This window comes from Muscardinus avellanarius (assembly GCF_963383645.1).
Source record: "Muscardinus avellanarius genome assembly, chromosome: 3".
NCBI lineage: Eukaryota > Metazoa > Chordata > Mammalia > Rodentia > Gliridae > Muscardinus > Muscardinus avellanarius.
Window position 1 is genome coordinate 108,016,007 of NC_137788.1, and position 21,986 is coordinate 108,037,992.

The 21,986-nt window shown below is 41.4% G+C and overlaps 1 protein-coding gene and 1 pseudogene across 4 annotated transcripts in view; one reads left to right on the forward strand and one right to left on the reverse strand.

Annotated features, from left to right (window-relative positions):
- Positions 1–520: 520 nt before the first annotated feature.
- WARS2 (tryptophanyl tRNA synthetase 2, mitochondrial) overlaps positions 521–21,986 on the reverse strand; it is a gene marked incomplete at both ends in the record, with an annotated part of 81,360 nt that continues 59,894 nt past the window's right edge. For all 3 annotated transcript variants that reach the window (XM_080690999.1, XM_080690998.1, XM_080690997.1), the window contains 4 exons: positions 521–969; positions 2,757–2,875; positions 11,857–11,942; positions 14,270–14,350. In XM_080690999.1, the coding sequence (XP_080547125.1) occupies positions 521–969; positions 2,757–2,875; positions 11,857–11,942; positions 14,270–14,350 (735 nt within the window). The remainder of the gene's footprint in view (positions 970–2,756; positions 2,876–11,856; positions 11,943–14,269; positions 14,351–21,986) is intronic.
- LOC308261418 (coiled-coil domain-containing protein 90B, mitochondrial-like) lies at positions 17,044–17,450 on the forward strand (annotated as a pseudogene). The gene has a single exon. The product of its transcript is annotated as a coiled-coil domain-containing protein 90B, mitochondrial-like (transcript).

Sequence of the window (21,986 nt, forward strand, 5' to 3'; positions counted from 1 at the left end):
CAGCTTCAGCTACTTAGTGAGGTTCTCAGCAACTTAGTGAGACCCTGTTTCCATATAAAATATAAAATAGGTCTGGGAGTATTAGCCCAGAAGTAGAAGAAAGCCCCTGGGTTCCATCTCTAGTACCACACACACACAAAAAAAGGGGTCAGTGTAAACAGAGTGAACATCTATTACAGTGAATATTACAGACAAAGCACACAGCATATCCCATCTCCCAGGTTACTGCTCACCTCAGTCATATTTGTATGGATATCTTCAGTTCAAGAATTGTGACAGCTATGCCTTCTTTAATGTTTTGTTTGATTCTGATAACAATATTTTGTTGATGGGATTTAAAGCATTGATTTATTTGAATGAGGTTCTGAAGCATCATCATTGATCAAATGAAGGGAGTCATCAGCTATACCAAGTTAAATGTCCCCAAACTATATATATATATATATTTGAAGGGCATCTGCTTTTATTGGAGTGCCCAAACTGCAAGGCACAAAAGCCTGCTATGACCATCTGACACTTTCTATAGAATCCCCACCAGTTTCTTCACCTCCTGGAACACAGGATATGCTAATTCTTTGGCTTTGGCTGACCCAAGTCGTAATACTTTCTCTAAATGTGCCTTGTCCGCCTTCAGTTTTTCAATCTCACTCTTAATGGGCGCAAATTTCTGGATGACAGCATCAGCCACCACGAGCTTGTAGCGGGCGGTGTCGAGCCCCGCGCTGCGGCGCACCACCTCCTGCACTGCCAGCCCGGTCACTGCCGCGTGGATCGCCACCATGTTGGAGACGCCAGCGCGGCCCGCGGGGTCGTAGGTGACCTCGGAGGTGAAGTCCGTCACCGCCTTGCGGAACTTCAGCACGATCTCCTCCGGGCTGTCTGTTATTCGGACAGTGGCCAGTTTGTCAGGGTCTGATTTGGACATTTTAGCAGAAGGGTCACGGAGGGATTTTACCTTCTTCATCGATGCTAAGTAAAAACACCAACACAGACAAAAACAAAAGCAAAACAAATCACCAATGTCACTGTCTAGATCCTGAAAATATCAGGACTGTCAAATGATTATAATTTTATTCTGTTATATAAATAGCAGACATTGCTGAAAGATTCAAGAAATTTACATACACATGAAATTGAAGATCAACCCAATTATGCAATTTTGAGGTATGTTCAGGCTTTTTTCTTTTTTTCTTTTTTTGGTACTAGGGATTGAGCCAGGGGCATTCTACCTCTGAGGTACACCGCAGCTCTTTTTATTTTTTATTGCGAAATAGGATCCCATTAAGTTGCTTGGGGCTAGTCTCAAACCTGTGATCCTCCTGTTTAGGTCTCTCAAATACTGGGATTACAGGCATGTGCCATCACACCAAGCAGATTATATATTTTATGTGGATCTGTGCATTAAAGATGACTGAAGCCTGGCATGGAAGTTTAGAAGTAGAGTGCCCTAGGTTCATTCCTTAGCAGCAGCTCCCCGGCAAAAGTATACTCTTCACAAATAACTTATGTCAATCATACTGCTTTTGTGCAAACCTTTTAAAATAATATTACTTCTTTCCGATTCCTCTTTCCTTTATGCTGTTCTCTATTAATAATCATCCCTTGCCCATAACCACTACCCTTTCTTTTAACCAAATTCAACCATCTGTGGCAATCCTTCCTTTCTTCACCCAGGATTATCACACACACACACACACACACACACACACACACACACACACACACACTCGCATACACACACACAAGAAAAAAGACTTGCTTATTGTTCTGATAGAATCAAGATGTTAAGCTATGCTTCATAAACCAGTGTTATTAATAATTGCCTATTTTATGGCCATTATAAAGGCACATAAAATTGAAACAGGTAAAATAATAATAGGTCAAAACATTAAAATCTTATTTATGGCTAAAAAGAAAAGTTGATTTCAATGCACGGGATTTCCTGAATTTATTTGCATGAACTGTTGGAATAACTTAGAAATTTATATCTGACTTTTGTTTCTAAGTTGATACCAGGCATATATTATACTTCTTGGCAAGGCTGTCAGATTAATAAAGATGGACGGTGTGGAGGTTCCATGGCCCTGCTCCTGCTGGGAGTATATAACACTATCAAAATGCTGATTGATAGAGATTTATGATGGCATCTTTTGTAAGGAAAGTTCCAGACCAGAATAGCACTGAAGGCTGAGGCTGACCTTTCAGAGCCAGTGGGTGGACTACACATTACCTCTTTGAAATCACTTAAGAAGAAAGTGTGAAGGTTACGATTCCTTCTTGTTTGATGAAGGTTATGACTGAGTAGTATGCAGTGGTCTTACTCTTGTGAGTGTTCAGGATGGCCGGGTACACTGGTGTGGAAGGGGAAGAGCTCAGCGTAGGGCTCAGCAGCTAGACACACGACTTGGATGCAGACTGAGCCTTCCCAAGCCTTGGTTTTCTTACCCATAAATACAGAAAGATATCTGTTCTACCAAATAAAACTTATTAATATATTATATATTAGATAGTAAGTACTATATCAATAGAAAATTATAAAATACCTTATAAATTAAGATTATTTGTAGTTTCTCCCATACTTTTCAAAGACTTTTATCTCTTTCAACAATCCAGTGTATGATAGGAAATGATGAGGATTCTAGACACAGATCCTGAAGCCTGTCCACAGGAAAGCCAAGCTCAGTCCCAAGAAAATTCCCAGCCTCTGGCTATTATCCAGTCAAAACAGCTACCCGATTCAACAGTGCGTTACTTACTTAGAATGGACTTGGGCACTGGGAAGAACTCCCCATACTTTTTGTTGAAGCCTTGTGCTAGATCCTGAACCAGTTCCATGTGCTGGACTTGATCCTCCCCGACAGGAACGTGTGTGGACCTTTAATAAAAGACAGAGAGGCTCAGCACGGCCCCTTGGCAGGCGGAAACGATATCGCCAGCAGCTGCCTTTCCCGAGCTGACTTCACTGTTGGTGCTCAACACATGTTCACCCACTACAGAGGGAACGTGGAAACTCAAGTGCTCGTCCGTGTATCAGAAAAACACTGAAGGGATGTTTGTCTCTTCTCATTCTGTTTCTTCCACAGCAGAGGGAATCAGCCATCAACACCCGCACGAAGGACCTCGCTGGGAGGGAGAGGCATGGCGTCTTCGATAGCATGTGCTCTACGCAGAATTGTATTTTAAAACCACTCCTAGTCCCCTCACCCAGTCAGCACGGATTAACCCAGCCTGGACCACATGCCTTTTACCTTAGTGCCGCAGCTCACACTTGAAAGACACCCCAGCCTGTCTCTATAGCAGATATGGCAGAAAGCTTTCTGGCAAAGACCTTTCCCTTCTCTTTACACAGGGGTAAACCGGGACCCTTTTGCAATATGCTCCTTCATTTCCAAGTCCATCACAACCACAGGACAATTAACATGCTGGAGGGAACCCTAAATGAGCAACTTTCATAAGTACAGAATAGCTGGAGCTCAAAGACATGTGGAACGATGGGAGAAAAGTTGCAGAAAACATGTCAGGCACACAGACATTTATGTAAATTGTAAAAGTATGTGTACAAATATTAAATATTGTTTCTAGAGGCCTAGATCTGGAGTAAATAAGTAAAAAAAATATTAGAAACATTTCACCATATTCATGATTAGGGGCAGAGGGGAGGGAACTGGGTCTGAGGAAAGAAACAAAGGAGGCCTGCTTGAATTTTATCTATTTTATTAAAAGTAAAGATGCGGCCGGGCGTGGTGGCGCACGCTTGTAATCCCCGCGCTTGGGAGGCAGAGACAGGAGGATCCCGCAGGTTCGAAGCCAGACCCACGCGCTGGCTTAGGAGACCCTGTTTCCAAATAAAAAAATGTAAAAATAGGTCTGGAAGTGTAGCCCGGAGGTAGAAGGGCTTCCAGGAACCCCAGTACCACCAAAAAAAAAAAAAAAAGTAAAGATGCACTGCGTGCATGTAACATCACTGTGAACTGCATTATGTGAGACTATAATGCGCCAATGAAAGTATTAAAAAGATAAAAAACACATTCTTAGGTTCTTCCTTTTACTTACTGAATATAATGTAGAGATAACAGATGTTGAGTATTTTCTCTTTTATAATCTCACGACAAGATTTTGGTTAATTAGAAAACAGTTATTTCCTTAGTCAAAATTCTCTATACTTCAATGTTTATGGTACAATTTATATACATACATATTTATTTATATTAATACACATTAATAAATATGATTATGACCTTCATGTAAAAAAATTTAAATAAGATGTAAAAAAACATCGGAGTACAGAGATTTTGTTTGTGAGGATTTTCACTTCATATATCAAGTTTTCAGGGTGAGATTATTATGATTATGTTGATCAAATAAGGCAAGAATTAACCACTAACCATTATACAGAAGACTCAGCAGGGAACACTGTGCTGAAGTGTTACTGTGAAGAGAGACAGGTGATTTTAAGTATTTCATATCTTGGCTGGTGAGTTTATATTTTTAACACTGGTAGTGATAGTGCTTTGGTTTCTTTCCCTCTCTCCCTCCCTCCCTTCCTTTCTTCCTTTGAACCCAAAGATATTTCTACCACTGAGCTACACTCCCAGCCCTATTTTGTTTTTATTTTGAAAACAGGATCTCATTAGTTGTTGAGGGTCTTGCTAAGTTGCTGAGGCTGGCCTCGAACCTGTGATCTTCCTGTCTCAGCCTCTCAAGTACAGGTGTGCATAATTACAGCAAGGCAAGAGTTTCTTGATCAAGCAGGTTTAGTATCCCACCCCAGGCACGTTTCTTATCCCTTCTAGGCTTCTGTCTCCTCTGTAAATGGGGAGCTTAACAGTACTTACCACATGAGACTGTTTCAAGGGTTTACAAGCATGGTGCTCGATAGTAAAAGCTCAAAACACTAGCTCTTAATATATATTCATTAGTACCTGACATGAAAGACAAAACGGTAAAAAAAAAAAAAGAAGAGCACCTTGATGTGGGGTGCTCTGTGCCATTTTCCAAATAAGATCGTTTCCCTTTTTGATGGCTGGCTTCTATTACAAACACAAATATCAATGCAGAATTCAGTGCCTAATTCCTGAGATGGTCACAGCCCTGGGCAGCAATCCTGATACCGGTAGGTACAAACATACTTGAAACCGACAGCTCACATATCAGATCAGGTGACTCCAAAATATGAACACCTTATTAAGGGAATTCATGAGAATCCTTTTAATTTAAGGGAAAGAACAATGAATGGAATGGTACAATGCAGGGGTGAAAGCCATGAATCAGGAGGTAATCTGTGTTTTGCTAAGGTTGGAAAATGAATGGGAAATTCTACAAAATGATTTGGGGGCCATGTCCACATTCTCCTCCACACCGCTGGGAGCAGCAGGCCACTGGCTCAGAGAATGGCAAGGACTCAACACAGGGCTGCACCGTGCTCCTCTCTGAGGTGTTCACGGACACACCCCACCTTTGTAAAATTCTTTTCTTTGACTGGACTTTGAGACTCCTGCTGGTAATTACAGCGAGGCTGACATGCCCAGGTCACTTTGACTCCCCCAAACCAAATTAGCCAACAGAGTGGATTTAAAAAGCAATTACAGTAGCCCATAGGAAATCACAATGGACTGCAACTAACACCGAAAAAAACAATTACCATAATCAATACACATTAAGCACATCAAAATGAATATTTCCACATGGGAAAATGGTTCCAGATTCACCAAGCAACCAAACTAAACAGAAAACACATTTAGTTTTCATAATGACGCTGCATGCGTCTTGCCTGGTGTCGGATCCTTGCCTCTTTTCTTAAGATTCTGTGAGGTTTTGATTTTTTAAAAAAAGGATTAGAAAAATTTTAATTTTTTTCACCTGGCCCCGTCCTGCCGCGTGGCTTCTGCATCTGCCTCTTGTGCGTTGGTTTCTGCCCCCCCAGCTGCCCCTCTCAACCTCCTATAATTTATCCTGGCCTTTCCTTCTCATCCACTGAGTTTACACTTCACATTAATTCAGCCTGTCTTTGATTCTGCTCTCTTGTGGGGCTGATTCTCTCCACGTTTTTAACCTCTTTCCTCATCGTCTTTCTTTCACTTCAAATAATTTAGTGCTGTTCTTTTAAAATTTATACCCGACATAATGATATCCATATTAATACGCCCACTCTTTTTCTCCATTTTCTTCTCCCCCGCCTCCTCTCTCTTATCCTGCCTAGGCTTTCTTAGACACAACATAAAACACAAGTCTTTCATAATTTTGATTGTTATAACTTCTGTCACATAATAATGCGTCTGATCTTCTTCTTTGGTGACTAAATCATTTTTCTTTTGCCTGGTTCCTTATTGTATCTACGTTTCCTTGGGATCCACCCCACCCCTCTGGCAGAATTAATGGCCAGAAGAATAATCACTGCTCACAGTGATTATTCCCCTACCCCGGCCCCGCCTTGGCCATGGCTGTGAATTTTCAGTGCTGCTGCCTTTGCTGTGGTAAAGGACCGATCTCCACCTTGGGCTGCTTGCTAGATACGCTACAATGACTCTCTAATTCAGCGATTATTTACTGGAGACCCACAGTGTGAGCGGCCTGGTGCCAGGTACTCAGAGACAGAATAGAGTTTTTACCTTTCCAGGAGGAGAGGTATCGAACGAAACTCTAAATTCTTCTGGTAAGCCCTCCTTTAGTGTTCCCATCTCAGTGCATGGCCACACCTTTAATCCAGTTGCATAGGAAATGTGTGGTCATCCCTAACAGCTCACTGGCATGCACACCCAACCCACCACAGGGTCCCATCTGTTTGGCTCCTCAAAACCTCTTACATTTGGTCACTTCTCTTGATTTTCACTGGCACCATCCACGGTCCAAATAGACCAGCAAAACAGCCCCTGAATAGATTGCTCTGGCCACTCTTCTCCTTCTAAAATTTGTTCTCTGTATTTTAATTAGTTTTGTTTTAAAAGTGTAAGTCCTATTAACTTGCTGGGCATGGTGGCACACGCCTGTGACGCCAGTATTTGGGAGGCTGAGACAGGAGGGTCTTGGCACAATTCTCTCCCTTCTGGGCTGCCTCCCAGTTTTTAGGGGCTAGTGCCTGGACACTACATATTTCAGATTGCCTTCCAGGAGAGCTTTGGTTTAGTGCAGCACTTGTCCAGTGGCTAGGAAATAGAAGAATGAGAAGAGGTGACTGCCCAGGCTGCTGAAGGTGAATATGTGGGTATTAGCAAACTGCAGAAAGGTGGTTTGGGCAGCAGTTTCAGGTTCTCATAAAAAACCCAGGACAGGCTGGCCTCACATCAAACGAAACAGTTTAAGAACCAGAAGTGTCCCAAACAGTTTAGGAACACTGAACTTCTAAGACCAGTTCTCAAAAAGGTTACTTTCAATGGCAGGAGTCTGGTCTCTGGCAGTACAAGGACTCATCTCTTCTCTGACCGTACCAGACTGAAGTTTCAGACCAAGCATTTTACTAGAGTCTGGTGCTCTTTGGTTCTGGTATGGTTTGTGCTATGGTCTGGATCTTAAACGTTCCCTAACAGCCAGGGCTTGTTGTCATTGTGCAGTGATGGTCCCTTTAGGAGGTGGGGCCTACTGGAAGGAAAAGAAGTCCTTGGGAAGTGCCTCTGAAAGACATGTTGGGACTCTGGTGATTCCATCAAGAGATCGTGTACTGAAGCCTCTGAAATGACGAACCAAAATAAACCTTTCCTTCTTCAAGGTGATTTATCTCAGGTATTGGCATTTATCACGACAATAGAAAACCAAATGACACAATTTGGTTTCCTCTCTCTCTCTCTCTCTCTCTCTCTCTCTCTCTCTCTCTCTGTCTCTCTCTTTCTCCTCCTCTCCTTCCTCTCTCCAGTACTCAGGAATAGAACCCAGGGCTTTGTGCATGCCAGGAAAATGCTCTACACTGAGCCTTCTCTAAGTTTCTTAAGGGCTCTGCTTCCTCGTTTTTCTAGGTCATTTCAGCTTTTGCTATTTTCTCATCTTTTTCTGATAATTGTTGAGAAAGGTAACCTGACTGGCCTATGTCATTGCTCTCCTCTCTTTTTGAATACACTTAACATTACTTCCCTGGAAGTTAATATCTTTACCTGTAAACTGAGGATAATATCACCTACCTATCTTACGGAAGTACGGTATGATTTTTTTTTTTTTTTTTTTTTTTTTTTTTTTGGTGGTACTGGGGATGGAACCCAGGGGCCTTCTAACTCTGGGCTACTACACTCCCAGACCTATTTTATATTTTATTTGGAGACAGGGTCTCTTAAGCCAGCTGAGGCTGGCTTCGAACCTGCGTGATCCTCCTGTCTCAGCTTCCCAAATGCGGGGATTACAAGTGTGCCCCACCACACCCAGCTTACGGTATGATTTTGAAAAGATAACGTATGTGTAGTAGCTATTCTGATGCCTGGAAAACAATGCACAACACACATTAATCCTTCCTTCTCTTTCTCCAAGGGCAAGCATCATGCCTTTCTGTGGATTATAGATACTTAACAAACACTTGTTGAAAAAAGTAAAAATTTTATATGTGTATGCCTATGTGTAAGTCTGCATGTGTATGTGTGTGTGTGAGGGAGAGAGTGAGAGAGAGAGAGAGAGAGAGAGAGAGAGAGAGAGAGAAAAGAAAGGGAGGGAGGAAGAGAGAAACATATACACACACAAAGAGAAAAAAATTGAATTAATATATAGTTAGCTATTTGAAATTAGGTGTTCAGATAAATAATGCAGATGTAAAATAAAAATCACGAACATTTGCTATTTTTGAGTATTTTGTCTTTCTCAAATGTCTGCTATTTATCAAGCTAAAAATGTCTTTAGGTCTCCATTCCTGGATTCTTACCGTCAAAGGTCTGCCAAAACAATTATAGAAATCTTTTATAAACCTATCTGGAAGGCTCCTTTTCCATTCCTCTTGTGTTTCTTCTTGGGCCCACCATGCCACTCATTCTAATACTGATTTTTACAAAAGCAAACATTAAATCTATACTTGACCTGCAATGACATTTTATGAAGAGGCCATACAGATTTGCCAGTAGAAAAAAATTACACAAATATTTTATCCAACCTTCCAATCTATAAACCTACCTATCTTATATTTATAATACAAACATTCATAGACATGCTGGGTATGACCTTTTCTAAAATCCAGAAATATTTGAAACAAAACAAAAACAAATAAAGAATACCCCCAAGGGTGCAGGTAGTCCAGCCTGAGACCAGACAGGAGGAAAATGTCTCTTAAGAAAAGGACCATGCAGATATTCACCCATGTCAAAGATCTAACTACGGCATTATATCTGGCACACAATTTCTAGGCTAAAGTAGGAGACCACCATCTTGAGTACAGATAATTACATAGTTTTTATTTTGTGTGTGTGGTACTGGGGGTAGAACTCAGGAGCTTTCTACCTCTGCCCTACACTCCCAGACCTATTTTATATTTTATTTGGAAAGAGGGTCTCACCAAATTGCTGGGAGCCTCACTAAGTAGCTGAGGCTGGCTTCAAACCTGTGTGATCCTCCTGTCTCAGCCTCCCAAGCGCTGGGATTACAAGTATGTGCCACCATGCACGGCTAATAATTACCTAGTTGTATGGGAAAACACTTTTACCTGTTTGTTTGAACAAACTACCTAAAAAACCAGGATGCTGATGTAAATAGATAAGAATCCTGTCACTGTTAACCCCCCTTCTGGAGGTAGGAAGAAGTAAGGCATCTTTTGCCCTCCTTGGCACATGTTCTAACTATCAAATAAGAGCTAACGCAGTGATATTTACAGTATGGGAATTTCTTTGCTACTGGGAGTGGGCCAGAGGTTCACAGGCTATAAAAGAAATGCCTATCCTTGGAAGCTTGGAAGCATTGATATTTTTATATGAGAATCCTGCTGATGTTGAAGGGAGTGAGACAGACAGAAGCTGTTGGAAAACTCTTAAGGTTTACCTGCCATGTCTGAAATACTTATCCTTTTGTGCAAGATAAAAGGACAGTTACAACCTGAAGCTAAGCTCTAAAAAAGGTAGCACATAAAACAGGTTTAAGCTCTTAAGAGATTTCTTTTGGCCAGTGTCAGCCTTTTTAAAAGTTCCTCTTGTATCTTAAAATTTTTGTATTGCACTTATACCGGGTGATATCATTTCACACATAATTTGCTTAATAACTCCTCTGAGGTGTGTCCCATTAATCTACTTTATAGAGAAAAGAAATGTAGTTTTTTTTTTTTTTTTGGTGGTACCGGGGGGTTGAACCCAGGGGCATTTTACCTCTGAGCTCACCCCCAGCCTTATTTTATTTTTGAAACAGGGTCTCATTAGGTTAAGAGTCTCACTGCTTGCTGAGGCTGTCCTTGAACCTGTGACCCACCTGTTTCAGTCTCTCAAGTACTGGAATTACAGGCATGTGCCACCACCCCTGGCTCAAACTGTAGCATTTTATAATCCTGCAAATTGTATTTTGGGCATCTGATTAAAATATATAGTAGTTTCCCATTGTCCGTAGTTTCAATTTCTGTGGTTGCAGTTATCTGGGGTCAAATGAGACCCAAAAATATTAAATGAAAAATTCTAGAAATGAGCAATTCATGGGTTTAATGTACATGCTGTTGTAAGCGGCATGATGGACGCCCTGCACCTATCCATCCTGCTCGGGAGGTGGGCTCCTTTTCTCCAGCCCATCTATGTTATAAATGCAACCAGCCCTCATCACTGCAGAGCACTGCGGTAGTCAGATGAACTCTTATGGTGTCAGGGAGCTCGTGCTTGTGCTCAACTAACCCAAATCCTCCTTCACAATGCCCCGAGCCCAAGGACAGCTAGACGCTGGCTATTCAGACACGCCACCGAGTGCTGTGAAGTGCTTTCTTTAGTGCAAAGGTGGGCACTCTCAAATTAAGGAAAGGAAAAAACACCATATGCCAAGGTTGCTAAGACCTACAGGAAGAACAAATCTAGGTAAGAAATTACCAGGAAGGAAAAGAAAAATCTGTGTTAGTTTTACTCACACCTCAAATTGCAAAAGGTACAGCCACCATGTGTGAGTGGTCAGTCACCTCCTTCCTGTTGTCACGCGAGCACTATGCCATCCACACTGTCGCAAGAAGAGCCGGGACAGTAATATAAGGTATTCAGAGAAAGACTCTACATTCACATGGCTTCTGCTGCAGTACAGTATTAGAACCATTCTGTTACTACTACTACGATGGTGGTTATTAATTTGTACTGAGACTGAACCCAGGGGTATTTTACCTCTGAGCTACCCCCTCAGCTATTTTATTTATTTTCAAACAGGGTCTCGCTAAGTTGTTGAGGGCTGGCCTCAAACCTATGATCAGCCTGTCAGCCTCCCAAGTGCTGAGATTACAGGCATGCAGCGCCACACCTGGCTAAATGTTAGCTCTTAATATTAATATTATTATTATTATTATTATTATTATTATTATTATTGTTATTATCATCATCATCATCATCAATTATTATTATTGGTGGTACTGGGGTCCCTGGAAGCCCTTCTACCTCCGGGCTACACTCCCAGACCTATTTTTTTTATATATATTTTTATTTGGAAACAGGGTCTCTTAAGCCAGCACGGCTGGCTTCAAACCTGCACGATCCTCCTGTCTCCGCCTTCCAAGCACAGGGATTACAAGCGTGCGTCACCATGCCCGGCAGCTCTTAATATTATTAGTTTCTCATTGAATTATAACCTCCATAATTTAGTACCTATAACTGGGGACCAGTTATAAGGAGATTCCTGGGTCTGATCCTTTCTGTGCTCCTTCCACATGAACTGAGCCTTCATTGGATGGGCTGAAATGGTCTCTTGCCGTGGCAAGCATGTGGGAGGTCAGAGGTGCCTCTTTCTTACTTGTAGGACAGAATGTCGGCTGCCTGGAGTACGGGGTATGTGAGCAGACCCATTGTCCCATCCTGTTTATGCTTGGCGGTCTTTGCCTGTGGGGAAAGAAAAGAGGAGGGGAAGAAAGAAATCTGACTTGAATCTAATTATGTTGCTCAATTAAGAAAATTTTAAAGCATGCAAAGTGTGACCTGAAGCCACCTGTAATAACACTGTATCAGCAACCCCAGCCATCTTCTGGCGGGGCTGTCTTCAAGATCCAGGCTTGGAAAGAAATAGGTGACTCTATCTTACTGCTGTCCTCTATTTTGTTTGTTTGTTTGTTTTTGGTGTTGGCTGGAACACAGGGCTTGGCTTATGCTAAGCACACGTTCGGTCACTGAGCTGCACCACAGCCCCTTTCCCCTGGGATGGGTCCTGTTCTGTCACTATTTCATGCTCATTTCGTTAAAGTAAAGACAAAGGAGTTTTCCAGGTTCTAAATCAGACAAACTCCCAATTTCACACATATGGTCAGTAATTATCGTGAAATCAAATCTCTATAAATTAATGTGGGTTAGTTCACACCCCCTTTCTATAATGTCCATGAGCAAGGCCAGTTCATGATTGTTGCTGGGTATAATGACGACTGTTTATCTAGGAAGTGAGCAAAGAACTCATTTTTAAAAGTCGCTACTGCATCAGATTTATAATTTTTTTATTCCTTTTGGCACTTGAGCTCAAACTCAGAGGTGTTCTACCTCTAGGCTATAAACTCAGCCCTTTCTAATTTTTTCTTTTTTTATTTTGAAATAGGGTCTTGCTAAATTGTTGAGGGTTTTGTTAAATTTCTGAGGCTGTCCCTGGACCTCTGATCCTCCTATCTCAGCCTCCCAAGTACAAGTACTGGGATTACAAGGTATGTGCCACCAAGCCTGATTTATAATTTTTTTCATATTGGTCTACTGGACCTTGGAATTACAAGGGAAATGAAGAGATGTGAAGAACATTAATATTTATGGAGCACCTATTATATCTCCCATATGTGCTCCTCATTAACCCTCTAAATAATCCTGATCTCAGCAACCAGAACCTCACCCTTCACACCACGGTTCTGTCCCCACTGTCCCAATCAAACCAAGCTAGGCAGTTGGGTGGCTGGTTGGTTGGTTCGCCTCAGCCTTCCAAGTACTGGGATTATAGGTGTGTGCATTCGGCTCCCTGGGACCTCCTTTATAAAAGCATTAGTCCCATTCACATGGCTCCACCTCACAACCTGATCTCTCAGAGGCCCCAGTTCTGGGGGTTAGGTTGTATCATGATTTTTTGGGGGGCACAAACATCTGACCATAGCATTCAGGCAGGGTCACTTCATAGCCATCTTCTCTCTGCAGCATATACTGAGGTTTCTGAGGACCAACTTTTGAGAAAACCAGTGGCTCCAAAATGCACTCAAAAAAAGGTTGAAAGTGAAATGGGTATTGACATATTCAGGGGCTGGCTGCCCACTCTCATGTTATCCAATTGTAAAAATTAATGGAAGAAAAGTACTCTGAATTATCCAATTTATCTTCTTAGTCAAACTTCTTAGAAAAAAGTACAGCCTTAATTTTTCTGTGGGTTTGAAAAACCAATTTGTTTAAATGTTAAATAAGAGCTGAGCGTGGTGGTGCACACTTGTAATTCCAGTACTAGGAAAGCTGAGACAGGAGAATCGCAGGTTTGCGACAGCCTCAGCTACTTATTGAGGACTCCACAACTTAGTAAGATCCTGTTTCAAAATAAAGAATAAAAAATAAGGCTGGGGGTATAGCTCAGAGGTGGAATGCTCCTGGGCTCAATCCTCAGACTGCCAAAAAAAAAAAAAAAAGTTAAATAAAATATGCTATCTCTTCTCCCCACCATAATAAAAAAAATTATTCTGAATTGCCAGTTGATTCCAGTGGGGATGTGATATAACTTCAGGAGCCAGGAATTCAGAGATTGTGATTATAATATGTTAATTTTAACATGGTAGGTTCAAAATCATTACTAAGTCTACCCAAACACAGATAAAAAACCAGCAATTATGCCAGGTACAGTGGTACACACCTGTAATCACAGTAATTGGAAGACTGAGACAGGAGAATTGCAGGTTCAAGGTCAACCTCAGGAACTCAGCTACACTTTGTTTCAAGATTAAAATAAAAAGGACTTGGAGGTAGAGTATCTCGGGGGTTCAATCTCTAGTACCAAAACCAACCAACCAACCAACCCAGCAATTAATAGAATTTTTAAGTCAGAAGGAACCTTGTCACTTTCTACTTCAGTTCCAGAGGGTAGTGGGCAGACCCCGGGGGTGGGGGGTAGAGGCGACTCAGAACTTTGAGAGTCTCACACAATGACAAACAGAAAGGGCCGATGGCATTCCCTTCTGCTTCTTAATCAGATCACGGGCACTTACCTTCCACTGGTGTAAATGTTGTAATCGAGGCATTGTGACCATGCAGGTAAGGATCCAATTTAATTGTGCATGTTCAGACACCTAAAGAAATCAAAGAGAGCATTAACAAAGGTAGCCAATGTTTTCTTGCATGGAAGCAAAACTCAGCAAACAGCAGGTTCTATCTTCAATGGAGAAAAGGGCTCATGTCAAGGTTATTAAAAGGACAGGTGAAGGGATCTGAGTTGTGCTTCATGATGCACAGAATCTTAGGTGAAGAAAAATTACCAAAAGTAATTGATAAAAAATGCTTGTTTCCTAGCAGGGTGTGGTGGCGCAGGCTTGTAATTCCAGTACTTGGGAGGCTGAGTCATGAGGATTAGGTTTGCAGTCTCAGCCTTTTGCAACTTAGTGAGAACTTGTTTCAAAATAAAGAATAAAAAAATAGGGCTGAAGGTGTAGCTCAGCGGTAGAATGCCCCTGGGTTCCATCCCTAGTACTGAAAAAAAAAAAAAAAAAATTGGTTTCCTGTTTAAGTTCTTTCCACTACAGTCCTAACAATGGGATGACCAGGATCATGTCTGGAGGTTTGCAAAGTTGAGTTTATTAAGAAAACATATTCAAGTTAGACGTGGTGGTCCATAATCCAGTACTTGGGAGGCTGAGAAAGGAGAAATGTGGGTTCTAAACCAGCCTCAGCAACTTAGCCAGACTGTTTCAAAACAAAATAATAACAATAAAAAAAAAGAGCTGGGAGTGTAGTTAAGAGGTAGAATGCCCTCAGACTTAGCTCCCAGGACCACATACATATACATAACACACACACACACACACACACACACACACACGTTCCAAGACCTCACCAAAGAACTGTTAAGTATACAAAAGCAGCCATAATATTTTACACATATATAGGAGAGAAAGCGATACAGTTAAAGATTGAATTCATTAGATCTAGAGTAATCTGAAATTTAGAAACCCCTTGGCCATTCCATCATTCCAACAGGTATTTTTATACTTTCCAGCTTTTCCTCCTCTTCTAGTCAATAAGAAAATAAAAACTTTGCTCAATTTGTTTTTGTTGAAATCAAATTTAATCAAGTAGCTAAACCTGGCCAAAAGTGGGAAGACTCCTGGGCCCAAGCTGCTCCCCTCGATGCCCGGGAGCTTAAGTCATATGTATGTCGCTCTGGGCCCCGGGGATTCCGGGCCATTCAGCAACGCTGGGTTTTTTGTGTCCATATGATTTCCTTAAAAAGCAGAGACGGCTGCCAACTCTGCAAAGTGGCCCCAAATGTGTTCTCTGTGGGTTTTGAAAAAGGATCATAAAGGAATGGGGCTGTGGAGTATTTTACTAGCAAGGAATCACCATCTGGTGTAAGATAGTTTCCCATTTTTTTTCCTCTTGAGTTATAGAGATGAGTTGTCTTTTTACGTGTTTGAAAAGGAATCACTTTTAAAGTTTTGCAAGTTGCTAGGCCCGATCTGTCATCTTTCTTCCAAGAGGCATTTGGGTTTCGTTGAAGGCAGTGACTTTGACAGTGCTGCCCAAGGAAATTGCTAACTGCTGCTATAAACAAACAGCCATCAGACGAAAACAGTAATCCGGGATGTAAGCAAGAGGATTAGAGTTGCTTCCAATCATCGGGCAAAACGCATTCCCACTAGAACTAATACGACAAGAGCTGGGCTTCGGCATGAAGGAGTATGAGGCAGTTTCTCTTCCTCTTTCCTAAACTGGGGAAAAGGAATGAAAACAGAAAATAACCATGGGCATGTGGAGAGAGATGAGCTGACTCCTTCCCTTCATCTCTGCTTGAGATGCGGAGCTTTGGTGAAATGCAAGAAGCGCCCGCTCTGTCTCTAGGAGCGTACACACATTCTTTTCTGAGTAGTTTTCTATTTGGACATATGGGACAAGCTTAACTTAACATTCTGCAGAGATCTTCCAAAACAAAGAGCGTCAAACTAATTCAAATTATTCTCATACAGAAAAAGTGGGTAAAAGGTCAAAAGCAACTAATTTTTCATAATTCATCTTTTTTTGGTGGTACTCGAAATTGAACACAGGGATACTCTATCTCTGAGCTACATCCCCAGCTCTTTTTAAACATTTTATTTATTTATTTTAATCTTGAAACAAGTTCTCACTAAGTTGCTGAGGGCCTTGCTAAGCCGCTTAGGCTAGACTTATGGTCTTTCTTTTTTTCCTCTCTCTTCCTTTCACTGGTTATTGAGTCCAGGGGCCTTCTATCTTGAAGCTGACCCCCAGACCTTTTTACTTTTTGTTTGATAATAAGGTCTCACTAGGCCGTCGAGAGTCTCACTAAGTTTCTGAGCTGGCCTCAAACCTGTGCTTCTCCTATCTCAGCCTCCCGAGTACTGGGATTACAGGCAGGCACCATGGTACCCAGTCAATACTTCGTTCTAGGAACCGGGCCCAGAAGGCTCTCCAAGCTCCTGCTTTCTTTCCTGACCACTACAACCGAAGAAGGATATAATAGGAGGACACAAATCCTTCAGAGCAAAGAAAATTAACTTTTGATATTTATGTATTGGTTCAAGACTTGGAAACGCATGGATTTGACAACAAGCAGAAACGATTTTCTCAGCATTAGCCACTTTAGCAAGTATCAGCCTGGATACTATTTATATGGAGGTGGTCACTCAAGCTCAACAGGAGCTCACTACTTGCAAAGAATCTTACTACATGCTGAGGTTGTCCTCAAACCTGTTCTCCTCCTGTCTCAGCCTCCCAAGTATTAGCATTACAGAAAATAACAGTTTGACAGCTAATGGCTCATTTAGATTCTATCAGGAAAAACATGGTCATCCTAGAGAAAAGTGAATCTGCAAATATAAAAGCAGAGAATAAAAAAATGAAAATTAAATTAGAACAAGTTAAACAACAACGGATAATTGAAACCAGGAGGATCAGAGCAGATGATAAACTGGACATCAACCTAAAAAAAGAACAGATACGTTTACACATCAAGAAAAGCAACTTATCAAAACAATCACAGAATTTACCAAAAAGGATACTCAAAAGTGTTATTTCAAGACCAGCAATAAAATTGACACTGAAATTGCTTCCTTAAAAACGCTGATGGAGTCTAATAAACTTGAGATAGTTCAGTATCTTGCAGCCTCAATGTTTACTTGCCTGGTGACGGCATTAGGATTTTACAGATTTTGGAAGTAAGACTAATGCTTCTACTGCTGTGGCCAGTGACTTCTTAGGACACTGTGCCAGAAGATTTTCTTGGAACCCTGTCACTTGTAGCAGTATCTTCTACAAGATTATTCAACATATATATGAAAAAGAGAAGTGTTTTCAGCGCTTTATCTTTATTTTGTGTGTCTTTATTTTATTATATTGAAAATCTGTCATCTAAAACCTAGTTATTTGAGACGGAAGGGCATTTTGTTCTTATTTGTTTGCCAGTTAATAGAAACTGAACTGGTGTTTTCTTGTGTTTCTACAGCTTTGTAAGTCAAATAGAATTCTCCTGGCATCTGCTGCAGATTTGAAAGCTACTCTCCAGCCTACAGTCACTGGATTTAACTTTCCTGATTAACTACTGCGCAGTGAAATTTCTATATAAAATGTGAGGTTATTATAACAGTTGTATGGATTTTGAAAGTGACTTGCTGGCTGGATATGTAGCTGGTGATTTTTTTTTGTAATAATCTTCAACAATAAATTTAAAAATAATTGTATGCTCAAAAATAAGCAAAAATAGTAGGTATCTAGATAAATTATTTTCTTATGTTGTAATGATACAAACAAATGAACAGTAAGATGTTTTACTCACAGAAAAACAAAGTTATGGTACAATAAACTGGGCTATTTATTTTATTTTTTTACTTATTTATATATTTTTTGGTGGTACTGGGGTTCCTGGAAGCCCTTCTACCTCGGGGCTACACTCCCAGACCTATTTTCACATTTTTATTTGGAAACAGGGTCTCCTAAGCCAGCGTGCGCGGCTGGCTTCGAACCTGCGCGATCCTTCTGTCTCCGCCTCCCAAGCGCGGGGATTACAAGCGTGCGCCACCACGGCCCGGCAAACTGGGCTATTTAACCACCCAGAAACAAGTTGACAAGTCTGTGAGAGTTCCACTCACTCACATCCTTACCACCTCTGGTCTTGTTAGATTCTGCACTTAAACTGTTCTGTAAATTTGTAGTGATATCATAGTGTAGCTCTAATTTGCATTTAAGGTGTATAATTTGCATTTCTTTGATGGCCAATGAAGTTGAGTATTTCTTGACAAATTCATTTATTGTTTGGTTATCTCATCCTGTCTGAATCACTTCTATTTTTGTCTAATTTTCATCGTGTTACCTGCCTCTGGATCACCTTACAGGAGTCTTTTGCATATTTTGCATTCCATCACATTTGGAGGGGGTGGTGGGGTGGTGGGGTGGTGGTGTTTGCAAATATCTTCTCCCCCTCCCCTCCCTAGACTCACCTTTTCTTTTTTCTTTTTTTTTTTTTTTTGGTGAGCAAGACTTCCTTTTATTTTTTATTTTTTTAATAAACAATTTTTTTTTAAACAAAATTTTTTTATTGAACACAAATGGTATACATTTAAACTATATTTGGTGCCCTCTCCCCCCACCCCCGCTTTCCCTTCCCCCCCCTCCCACCAATGGTTGTCCAGGTTAAGACTCGCCTTTTCACACTTTAAGTGGTAATGTGTAACATAGAGAGATTCTTAACTTTAATGTAGTCTAGTTTACCCACGTCTTTTTTTTTTATGTCTTACACTTTAGGATCCTGTCAAAAATCCTTGTGGATCAAAGAAAACTAAAAATACAGTTTACTTGGCCAGGTGTGGTTTGACACACTTTTGTAATCTCTCAGTACTTGGGAGGCTGAGGTGGGAGGACCGTAGGTTAGGTTGGAGGCCAGCCTCAGTGATTTATTAAGATCTTGTCTCAAATGATGACGACGATGATGACGATGAAAAGAACTGAGGGTATAGTTCAGTGGTTGAATGCCTTTCCTTTTTTTTTTTTTTTTGGTGGTACTGGGGTGGAACCCAGAGGCTTTCTACCTCCGGGCTACACTCCCAGACCTATTTTATACTTTATTTGGAAACAGGGTCTCACTAAGTTGCTGAGAGCCTCACTAAGTAGCTGAGGCTGGCTTTGAATCTGTGCGATCCTCCTGTCTCAGCCTCCCAAGCGCGGGAATTACAAGCGTGCGCCACCACGCCTGGCTAAAGCCATTGGTTTTAATCCATAGAATTCTCCTCCAAATGTAGTTAACTTATTTGAATATTTTTTGAAAAATTTTAAAATACCTATTATCAAGTAGGTGGAACATTTGGTTGTGCTAAGAATTTCAGTTTCCCCAAGAGTATAGTTTATGTACTACTTGCCCTCTTTTTTTTTTTTTGGTGGTACTGGGGTTCCTGGATGCCCTTCTACCTCCAGTCTACACTCCCAGACCTATTTTTTTTTATATACTTTTTGTTTGGAAACAGGGTCTCTTAAGCCAGCGCAGCTGTCTTCGAGCCTACGCGATCCTCCTGTCTCTGCCTCCCAAGCGCAGGGATTACAAGCGTGCGCCACCACGCCAGGCTACTTGCCCTCTTTTAATCACAAAAATATCCATGAAACATGAACTTCTCTAACTACACTTCAGAAAATCTTCTCTTCTTTTTCTAACAAACCCAGAAACTCGAGTGCGTCTATTTCTTGCCCTGTTTGTTTTCAGCAGTTCTGTCTTCTACTTTCAGAGACAACACAGCCCATTAGATGTGAATTCCTCTAAAATTTTCTGTCTTCCACTCCTAGCTCAAAAGACACATTCGCAATGCTGATATCCACCGCCCCTCATTCCCCCAGTGAGAGGGAGAGCCCTGTGGTGAACTGCTAGACCAGGCCTGATGGCCCTTGCTCACAACAGTCTGTTACCTCCGTGACCCAAATCCTCCTCCCCATCTCCTCCTTGGCAGTCTTTCCGCACTCAGCCTCCGGCTCCCTGAATACACAGGTACGCTCTTACTTTGGAGGAGACTCTGCCTGGGCTTTGTGAGGAGGGGGTGAGTGCTAGGGATCGAGGCCAGGGGCATTCTACCTCTGAGCCACACCCTCAGTCTTTTTTGGTTTTTATTTTAACAGGGTCTCACTCACTAAATTGCTGAGGCTGGCCTTGAGCCTGCAATCCTCCAATCTCAGCCTTTAAGTACTGGAATTACAGGCATGCGCCACTTCACCTGGCTCCCCTTGGCTCTTTTAGTCTAGTGGAATTCTCTTTTCCCAGGTACCCACCTTCACCTTAACTCTGCTCAAATATTTCAGAAACGGGGCTTGTCCAAAACACACTGTTTGAAACAGCAATGCCTTTCCCTCAATCCCAGTCCCAATTCTCCTTAATCTTTTCCCATATCACAATCACTTTCTAATATAGTTTACATTTGGCTTATAAATCATGCCTCATATTTTTTTCAAGTGCTATGGTGACAAATATCTTTGTCTAATTTATTCACTGATATAATGTGAACACTCAACATAATACCGGGGTGTTTTATTCAGCTCTCCCATGACGAGAATAATGTAGAGGAGGAAGGATTATTGGAGTTCATGGTTTCAGAGTTTTCAGGACACAGGGCTGCTCTAAGGCAGAAACCACAGAGCCAGCAGCAGGGCGCATGGCAGAGGGAGACCTCTCAAAAGAAGAGAGAGAAGGGGGAAGGGGCCTGGGACACATCAGTCCCCAAGGCCACTGCCAGACCTACCTCCTCCCGACATGCCCCGCCTCTGAACTGGCTCCACTGCTTAACACATGAGCTGCCTTTTTTTTTTAGGGGGGGTGGTTTAAATACAAACCATAAAACTAGGACATAGTAAGTGCTTATTTTGTAAAATAATAAGCCAGGCATGGTGGGGCAAGCCTGTCATTCCAGTACTCAGGAAGCTGAGACAGGAGGATCAGGGGTTCTAGACCAGCCTCAGCAACTTAGTAAGACCCGGTTTCAAAATAAAGAATAAAAAATAGGGCAGGGGGTATAGCTCAGAGGTCAAATCCCCTGGTTTCCATTCCAGACCTGCGAAATAAATAAATAATAAATAATAATAAAATAATAAAACTGGGCTGGGGGTAGAGTTCAAAGGTAGAATGCCCCTGGGTTTGATCTCCAGTTCCATATACTCACCAAAAATTTGTTAAATAAATGCATGAATAAAGCTAAATGGTCACTAATAAGAAATACCTAGATGTAATAGAGAAGGACAAATGTAGTAAAAATGGCACACTGTGCATGAAAGAAACGAGCCAGGTTCATGTCTGTAAACACAGATCACAAAAGCATACTGCTCTGTGAAAAAAAGAAAACTACCAAGAGGTACTGCAAAATTACACTACTCATTAAACAGTTAAAAACACTAACAACATACATTTTATGGAATTAAAAGTATGAAATATGAATTTAGGGAAAATAAGTGTAAAATATGAGCTCGATTGACATATACCAGATCTAAGATTTTGATTAGAGAAAAGGGATATCAGGAGGAAGGGCAAAGGGAACAGGTGAGAAGAAAAATTATAGGAATATTCAACTTCATCTATAACTTTTTTAATATACGGAAGTCAAATATATAATTTATTTTGAAACTAGGGATCAAACCCAGGGCATTCTACCTCTGAGCTACATTCCCAGCCCTATGTTTTATTTTGAAACAGGGTCTCACTAAGTAGCTGAGGCTGGCTGCGAACCTGCAATC